At 39.2% G+C, this 10000-nt stretch overlaps 1 protein-coding gene across 1 annotated transcript in view; it reads right to left on the reverse strand.

The window, feature by feature from the left end:
- The window catches only part of LOC119574922 (N-acetylated-alpha-linked acidic dipeptidase 2-like), a 24577-nt gene that overhangs the window by 10587 nt on the left and 3990 nt on the right, over positions 1 to 10000 (reverse strand). The window contains exons 4-9 of the mRNA XM_037922193.1: positions 8628 to 8762; positions 8093 to 8215; positions 5718 to 5901; positions 5321 to 5413; positions 2863 to 3036; positions 1379 to 1501 (exon numbers count right to left, since the gene is read on the reverse strand). Coding sequence (XP_037778121.1) covers positions 1379 to 1501; positions 2863 to 3036; positions 5321 to 5413; positions 5718 to 5901; positions 8093 to 8215; positions 8628 to 8762 — 832 coding nt within the window. The remainder of the gene's footprint in view (positions 1 to 1378; positions 1502 to 2862; positions 3037 to 5320; positions 5414 to 5717; positions 5902 to 8092; positions 8216 to 8627; positions 8763 to 10000) is intronic.

Raw genomic sequence — 10000 nt, forward strand, 5'->3', positions numbered from 1 at the left:
ACCGCCTCCAGTCAACCGCAATGAACGACAGAAAAAAAATCAAGAACTACAAAAACAGAGACCAGTAAGTGTACTTCAAAATCCTTCATATGAATCTCCTTGACATCATGGAGACATTTCTCTGCAACTTTGTAGGAGACCGCACTGCAACGATAAGAATCGGAAATGAAAAAGGGCCAAAGTTTCCTCTGCTGAGCGGAAGTGCCTAAAGGATCAACACTGAGTCCAACTTTATTCATCTCTTATACAGCGGACATTGAAAGGCCGAGAAACAACTGTGCAGATGTTAGCCTTGCAGATGACAACACCCAATTGTATACCCATTAAGTTCTAAGGGTGTTTTAGCAACAAAGACAGCAAATGAAATGGGAAGGATAAATGAATTAGAAAAAAAAGGAAATTCTACACCAACAAAGACTTTCTATCTCAGCAGCAAAACCGAGAGATGTAACTCGACCACGAAAGAATCCCTTTTAAAAAGGTAACAATACTTGGCATGGAATTTGGGACTCGAGGAGTATCGACGCACCCGAAAAGAAGATTAGCAATGGCCAAGTGCCAGTATACAAAACTAAAACGATTCAGGAAAGTGAATTCAAAAATACAACTGCACTTCTACAAAACCCTTATCAGACCCATCATGGAATACCCAGCCATTCCCCTTTGCATATCGTCCAAAACAAACAAAATCAAGATGCAACAATTCCAAAACAGAGTGATCCGAACAGCAACAAGGAGAAACGAGGAGGAGGATCTGCTGTCAACAGCAGACCTCCACAGCAAATGTAAGGTGGAGCCAGTAAATACCAGACTCTACACCCTAGCAAGAAAAGTCTGGGACAAACTAACGATCCTGAACGAAGAACTGATAGAGCAATCACTCGCGGAGAACGGCAACCCCCAACAGAACGACCACACCTGGTGGCGGAGGATATTACAATACATCGAGAGAGGAGAGCCGACCCCAGACTACGCAGGAGCCGCCTAGCAGTCAGTTAGCCATCAGTTCAAAGAGAGCTACTTGTACCTGTGAAACTAATTTAACATCAACTTGTAAATAACTGAAGTTATAAAGTAATGTAAATAAAGTAAACCATATACTACTACTACTACTACTACTACTACAAAAAAAAAAAAAAAAAGCAGCAAGTAGGTTTGCACTATTACTTTCAGCATTCTCTCCTTCATTTTCCAACTTTTTCTCCTAAACTTTAGCTAGCTTATCCTACAGGGTTTCCCATCTTTCATATCCAGCTGAAAAAAAAAAAAACATACTCTGTCATACAGACCGAAAAATCGAGATCGAAAGCCAGAGACAGAGAGAAAAAAAATATTGACAAACCGAAAACGCCATAAAAGTGATACACAAACAAATCACCCTTTTCTTTAACGAGTTTGGTGAGCACACGAGACAGTTCCAGCATGGCAGCCGTTCCAGAGTTGGGGTCCAAACCTCCGAAAATCCAGGCGTCAATATGGTTTCCCAGTAACACGTATCTGTCTGGAAATTCAGAAGAAAAAAGTGTTTGTTATTAAAGGTATTTTGGAATAGGTAAATGAGGGAGAGGGGGAAAGGGAGAACGAGAGGGAGTGGGAGAAGGAGAGGGAGAGACATACATACATACATACGGGCTGACAGACAGAAAGGTAGAGGTAAATTCAGATAAACTTCTGAATCCCTTAAGGTACCGTATCACCTCTCTATTTCTGAAAATGAACAATTTTGAAAACAAAAATCGAAACAAAATACAGTGATTCAGAAGTGATAGGCAACACTCTCTACTCCTTTCACATACAGATATCATGGTTGAACTCGTCTGTATATTTCCATTTCGAGAAGAAAGTACAATTATATCTTGATGAATATTCGCGCTTGGCAACTCACGAGAACATCATAAAATGCGCAATGTCCGTGGTGTCAATCATTGGATGCTTATATTCCTCATTGTTTATAATGTACAAATAAACCATTAAATAAGGCGTTTGTTATACCTACGCGAAAAAAAACGTATTGTCAGGAGTAAAAAAAAAAAAGTCTCCGTTCCTCGACCTCAACTCTATTCATCTCAAGGTCGAAAAAATTACATCTTCATGAGTCTAGATATGAAAAGAAATGACCAAGTGTATGTAGATGCTGGTTTTAAATCCGGTTTCTCTCTCCATTGGCACCCTTTACTATCTAGTCTGTTTATTGTTGAAGATAATTTCACCGCAATATCATTATTATTGCTTTCGGCTTCCAAAAGAGCGTTCTTTGTTATTTAATTAAAGCTGTCTATTTGTCTGATGATATTTACTTTTGTTCATGAGAGCGAGTGATATTTTTTGTGGTTTCAATTACAGTTCAAATATTTTAAATGACGTATGAATTAAAATCAGTTAAGTTGCAATTAAGGACAATTTTGTGCAATTTCAGTGTTTTCGGAACGGTTTACTGATTTTATAAACTTTATATGTATGTCTGTCGAATACAGATAGCCAATTGATATATATATATATATATATATATATATATATATATATATATATATATATATATATATATATATATTTGTGTGTGTGTGTGTGTGTGTGTGTGTGTGTGTGTGTGTGTGTGTGTGTGTGTGTGTGTGTGTGTGTGTTTATTTTTTTTTTTTTGGGGGGGAGAGCATAACTGATGTGAAATTTACTATTGATTTGAAAAAAGAACATACTAGGACTATTAAGAAGTATGACGAAAAATGACTATTTCACCAACCGATGAAAATCAGACTTATTATGCACATTTGGAAGAGAACTAAAGAAAAGACAAGACAAGAAAAGAAATGGAAAGAAAAAACAAAATAAAAGAAAAATAAATACAAAATAGTAAAAATTACCGACCTGGCTCCACTCTGCCCTTTATGACACCAATAACATTATAAGTTGTAGTGTGTGTGTTGTTGTTGTTGACATCCAAGTTGAGCTTCCACCCGGGTTGAAAGAATCCAGGACCCAGGTTGTAGGTGATGTTCAGACCGCCTTGCCATTCCTCAGGGGCAGGGAATCCACCGTAGTCCGGCTGCCAGGGTGGTGGAAGGTGAGTTTTCATGTTTTCTCTCTCTCTCTCTCTCTCTCTCTCTCTCTCTCTCTCTCTCTCTCTCTCTCTCTCTCTCTCTCTCTCTCTCTCTCTCTTTCTCTCTCTATCTATCTCTGTCTGTCTGTCTTCTCTCTCTCTCTCTCTCCTCTCCTCTTCTCTCTCTCTCTCTCTCTCTTTCTCTCTTCTATCTTATCTCTGTCTGTCTGTCTGCTCTCTCTCTCTCTTCTCTCTCCCCCCCCGCTCTCTCTCTCTCTTTCTCTCTCTCTCTCTCTCTCTCTCTCTCTCCTCTCTCTCTCTCTCTCTCTCTCTCTCTCTCCCTCTCTTATACGAAAGGGTGTGTTTGCAAATTTGTATGGATGTGTCTAAATTTGTCTGTCTGGATTGCACATAACTATATAAATATGAAATATCACGACCCAATGTTTCCGAAATGGGGTGGGGGGGGGGCGGCGTTAACTAAAACATTAGATATATCTTGCAAATCTCTCTAGCTGAGTGTCATCGCGGTCTTGGGAGGTTGGACCAAATAGTAGCAAAGGTGGTTCGTTAAATTGTTGGTTCTGCTTGGCTGCGGTGCGAGGCAGCTCGACGGTGATTGGCTGCGGTGCGAGGCAGCTCGACGGTGATTGGCCGCAGTGCGAAGTAGCTCGACGGTGATTGGCTGCGGTGCGAGGCAGCTCGACGGTGATTGGCTGCGGTGCGAGGCAGCTCGACGGTGAGACGCGCGAGAATGTCGGAACTCCGGGTCCAGCCCTCCGTAAGAGATTTCATTGAAGAAATATGAATGATAATCAGTATTATCACAATAAGAAAGCCGTATTTACCCGATTTCGAATATACCATCATACTGTGAAGATATTCTTTGTCATATTCTAATCTTTTCTACACTTGTCGCAATGAATACGGCACAAGAGTTTACATACAGACTTTCATTTAAATAAGCTTTAATATTCGCAACAGATTTATGGCTGAGCATATTGTCTGGTCGGACGCCGTTTATTCACCTCAATGAATAAACCACCACATCGTCTTGAACAACATACATATAAGTGACAGCCTGATGTTTTAACACTATAAGTTGTCGGGGTAGTAAGGTAGAAGGCTCGATACGAAAGATAATTTGTCATAAAAATCGGCGACTTTCTGTGACTGGCTTGTTTTTTTTTGGAGAATTGCGGATGACACTCAGGATACGCGAATAAATGTATCTTATTACTTACGAAAGTCGACTACACAAGATGCACAAAGAACAGAGAGAGAGAGAGAGAGAGCGGGGGGGGGGGGAGAGAGAGAGAGAGAGAGAGAGAGAGAGGAGAGAGAGAACATTGGGAACATTATAACTTCGAAAAACTGCAAGGTTGTCTTGACCAGGGGCGCGCGTAGGAATATTTGTCGGGGGTCGTGAAATGCTAAGTTTTGACTGAAGAGGAAGTCACCATTATTTCCTTCCCTGTATATGCAGTACAGATGACGTTTTATTCCTCCGAACAAACTTTTTTTTTAAGTATGGCGACGACGAATTTTGGTATTATTATGATTTAAAATGCACTAAATCTTACATTCCTAGGGAACCGGGGAGAGTGGTAGTTCGGGACGGCAGGAACGTGCACGTGAAAGATTGAATCCTTGTTTCGAACTACGAGTCCCCGCCGTAAGGCACCTGCTGACTGATACAGGTTATTTCTGGTTATCACCTTAATATCATTGACCTCTTACGTAATCTGAAGTCCATTCACGCAGTAACAATGAGGTAGAACATTCATACGATACGATGCGCTACGATAAAAAAAATTGTAAGCAAATGGATGGGACGCTTGTCCTCCCCTAACCTCACAAATATGAATGCATTTATGCATTTACTGAATACGTATATAATATGTATGCACAATGTGTAGGTATGTATGCTCTTATTCATGTATGTACTGAATGCGTGTTTATATGTATGCACAATGTACTTCAAGTGTGTATGAAATTATGTATTAATTTACACGAATATATATGTTGTGTATTAGTGTTCAGCGGATTTGCAGCAAGGATTTGCGAATATCACACAGACCAAATGGACGAATTTTTTTTTTTTATTATTCTCTCTCTCTCTCTCTCTCTCTCTCTCTCTCTCTCTCTCTCTCTCTCTCTCTCTCTCTCTCTCTCTCTCTCTCTCTCTCTCTCTCTCTCTCTCTCTCTCTCAATCCCTCCCCCCCATAAAATACCTTTTCTTACTGTAATAAAAGCAACAGATAGACTTATTCGCCTAAAACGCTTACCTGAGGATCTGCCAAGCGTCCTCATACCCAATGGGCTGAACTGGAATGGTAGGAATGGGTGCCTCCGCCATGGGAATGTGGAAGGCGCTCTCTGGAATGCGGAGAAGAGCCTCATTAGTATCGTTATCCTTATTATTTTAACATAAATTTCATTAGGGTTATTATTTTATCGCTGTCTGTTGTTGATGTTATCAGTATTATTACCGATATCATATCATTATCATAATCATTGTTGATGTTGCTGTTGTCATCATCAATATCACATAATTGTAATGACCACGACCTCCACCTCCCCCACCACCACCCCAACCACCCCCTCACTACCCCCCTCACCACCCCCACCACCACCACCATCAACACCCTCCCCCATCACCCCCCCCCCCGCCCAAACTCACTGGTCGCGGGGTAGAAGGGCGTCAGTGGATCGCCGTCGACGAGCTTGACGGTGCCGAAGGGGGCGGCCGACGGGGGCAGGAAGTAGGACCGAGGGAACACGAACTCGGGTCCTTCGGGAGCGTAGTCCGAAGGGTCGCTGAAGAGCACGAGGCCGACGGCGCCCAGGTCCTCCGCCATCTGGGCCTGCGGGGAGGGGGGGGACGAGAGGGTTGTAGAGACGTTGCAGAGGGTTTGCTGAGGTGTGGTAGGGGGTTCGTGTAGAGTGGGAGAGTTGTAGAGAGGTTGTAGAGGGTTGGATACGGCGAGAGGGTTGTAGAGTGGTCGTCGAGGGTTTGCTGGGGTTTTGTAGGGGGGTTCGGGTAGAGCGCGAGGGTTGTACAGAGGTTGTAGAGGTTTGGGGTAGAGTGAATGGGTTGTAGACCTCTGTCATTTGAGCCGCGGAGGGGGGGTTATAGCAGGGAGTTGTAGAGGAGGTTGTGGTAGAGTGTGAGGATTGTAAATAAAGGGTTGTAGGGGATGAATGGGAGGGTAATAGGGTGAAAAGGTTGTAGATATGTTGTAGAGGGAATGGAGAGAGGGAGAGAGGGTGGGTGGAAAGGACAAGGTGAGAGGGTACCTGCCGAAGGGGACGCCTGGCGCAGAGGGAGGTGGTGGCGAAGGAAGGAGGGAGGGAGAGATAAGGCGTGAGAGAATGAGGGAGATAAGGGGCTGTATGGGGTAATAAGGAGGGGGACGGTGAAAGGGGTTGGGGGTAGTTGTTAGGTGGTTCACTACATGCACACACAAACCGGCAAAAAGACAAAAATACATAAAAACACTGCAAAGGGCGGGCAAGGGGGGAAGGGAGGTGGGGGAAGGAGAGGGAAGGGAGAGGGAGAAGGAGAAAGGAGGAAGAGGGAGAAGAAGAGAGGAGGGATAGGGGAAGGGAGAAGGAGAGGGAAGGGAAGAAGGAGGAGAGGGGGAGAAAGGAGGAAGAGGGAGAAGGAGAGAGGAGGCAGAGGGGAAGGGAGAAGGAGAGGGGGAAGAGAAATGGAGAAGGGAAGGAGAAAGAAGGAAGAGAGGAAGGGAAGAGGGAGAGGGGAAGGAGAGGGAGAGCCAGACACCCGTATCCAGGACTTAATTTATACTCAGTAGGCCTACTCACTCTTAACCGTTCACCATAAACATCACACTAACAAAATTCACTCACAATAGTCAGCGTATACACCACACTCACTCTATCCATCACCTACCATATTCACAATATTCACAAGACACCATACTTACTACATTCACTGTGGTCACTATATCTGAACTATTCACAACAGGCATCATGCTCAACAATATTCAACACACGCCATTCAACACCACATCTGCAATATTCACCACAGACATACACACAATATTAACCGCGGAAAATATATCCACATTATTCACCATGCAACATACCAACGTTATTCACCACACACTATACCCTTATAATTAACCATATACACTATACCCAGAATATTCACACTCACAGTACTCACCACACCATATAATATTCGCCACATTCACTCTACACACAATATTGACACCCACAATAATCACCACTGAACATCATACAACACCACACTCACAATATTCATCATACACTATACTCACGACACTCACTATACTTACCATGGACACTAAAATCATATATATATATATATATATATATATATATATATATATATATATATAATATATATATATATATATATATATATACATGAACCTACGTTAAAGAAAATATATATATATATTATATATATATATATATATATATATTTATATATATATATATATATATATTTTTTTTTTTTTTTTTTTTTTTTTTTTTTTTTCTTCTTCTTCTTCTTCTTCTTCTTTTTCTTTTCTTTTCTTTTCCTTTCTTTTACTTTTTCTTTTTCTTACGGAGGGAGCTTTTAACAGAAAAAAGTTCTGGAACAGCGTAAACGGAATAGATTTTTAACAGAAAAAGTTTTCTCGTTAGTCTGGAAAACAACAGATTATAAGAATCATATTAAATACAACTAAATATTATGTGTATCATTATTTACTCAAAGAGACACTTGAATACCAATATTGTATAGTGACAGTTTTACTATTATAGCTATAACTGAAGTAGATAAAACTTTATTACTATTATCATCATTCCACTACACCCACCATATTCATCATACACCGTACAACACCACACACAATATTTACCACGGACACTATGCCCACAATCTTCACCATAACACTACCTACCCACATTATGTAAACCACACACCGCCACCATTCACAATACTCACCAGAACACAGCCCACAGCACTGACCATGCACCATAGAACACCACCAATGATCACCACTAGAACACCATACTCACAATATTTGCCCTGAAGATCTTTCCATAGCGAGCGATCACGATTTTCCCCTCGAGATTAATTCCTTTCTCAGACAACGTCTTGAAATCTTGGGATCGGCCGTAATTTACATACACCGCGTCACCCTAGGTCGGTTAAAAGACCATATTTAGACATTTAATTACGGGTTTTATCTCCATTTTACCTCCCCCCCTTTTTTATTCCCCTTCATTTCATCATTTCTTTAAATTGTATATACATATATTTGTGTGTGTGTGTGTTTTGTTTGTATGATTTTTGTAAGTTTTAAAAAGAACAGGTTGGACATGTATTCCATTTTATTTTTTCTTTTCTTTTTATTACGTCAGATCTTTGTTGATAGTGTTTTTCTTTTCTTTTTATTACGTCAGATCTTTCTTGATTGTGTTAGACAAGTATGCATACACACAAATAATTATATACTGTAAGTTTGTACAAGCAAGTGCACGTATGTATGTGTGTACATATGCCAAACCCATTAAACAACAAAATACAAATTTCCCCGCTTCATATACAAACCGTGACATTCCCAGGAGCTGCATAACCATTAAAAGTGAAAGGAATGTCAGGATTTGATTCTTCGGGGGAATACAATGGCTTCTGTTTCGGCGCCGACGCCCACGCCGCGCCGCCATCTTGGTCGACGAGGCGGACCTGGAACAGGGAAGCGAGAGTACGGATTCTTATTGTTCATTTGTATTATTGTTTTTATTGTCTATTTTATTATTATTATCTTCTTATTTATTTATTTATTCATTTATTGTTATTATTATTATTATTTTTTACTTATTTTGGATTTTATTCATATATATATATATATATATATATATATATATATATATATATATATATATATATATATATATATATATATATCACTAGTATTTTTTTGCGTTTGGTTTTCTTTTCTTTTTTTCTTTTTTACATAGTTTTCGTAAGTGATATTTCTTTTTTCTTATTTGCATACATAGTGAAAGAATATTAATAGCAAAAATACTATCCCTGCAAATAATAGCAACGCTACAACGACAACTAGCGGGGACAACAAACACACAGACAGTAACAATATTACAAATACAAGTAACAACAAGAAATATTACTACTACTTCTACTACGAGGTGAGATCAATGCTACAACTAGTTATAACAACAAACAACAACGTTACTGCTGCTGTTGCATCAATTTATAACAAACAAATAAACGAAAAACTAGACAAAAAAATACAACAAAGAAAAACAATATTAATACTACTTCCACTACAACGAATGATAAATATTATTATAATAAACAATTATATAACATACACTATGAATCATACAAACATCATAATCAACATACAAACAATCAAAATATATATAACAATAAATTATATATATAAATATTATAAACAACAAATATAACGAAATATATTATATATACTATTATTATTACTACTATTAATAATACAAGAAATATAATACTAATAATATAATATATATAATACACTAGTAAGCGAGCAAATCTTCTTTACAATTCAGTGATACTGTTTCTATATCAACAACAGAAAGAAAAAACTAGCAGAAAACACATATCCCGCAAATAAAGCAAACAACAAACAAAACGACAAACACACCGGACAACAAACACACAGAACAGTAAAAAAACAAATACGACAAAACAACAAGAAAACTGACTACATCACTACAGGTGAAGATCAAACACAACGAAAACAAAAACAACAACGTAAACTGTGCAAAAATCAATAAAACAAACAAAAACGAAAAAGCAATATTAACCAATAACACACACGAACGACAAAACAACTACAACAAAACAAAACACAATATTAAAACACTCCACTACAACGAATAGATAACAACAACACAAAAAACAAATACAAAAACAACCACTAC

The sequence above is a fragment of the Penaeus monodon genome, chromosome 7 (genome assembly GCF_015228065.2).
Source record: "Penaeus monodon isolate SGIC_2016 chromosome 7, NSTDA_Pmon_1, whole genome shotgun sequence".
NCBI classification, from domain to species: domain Eukaryota; kingdom Metazoa; phylum Arthropoda; class Malacostraca; order Decapoda; family Penaeidae; genus Penaeus; species Penaeus monodon.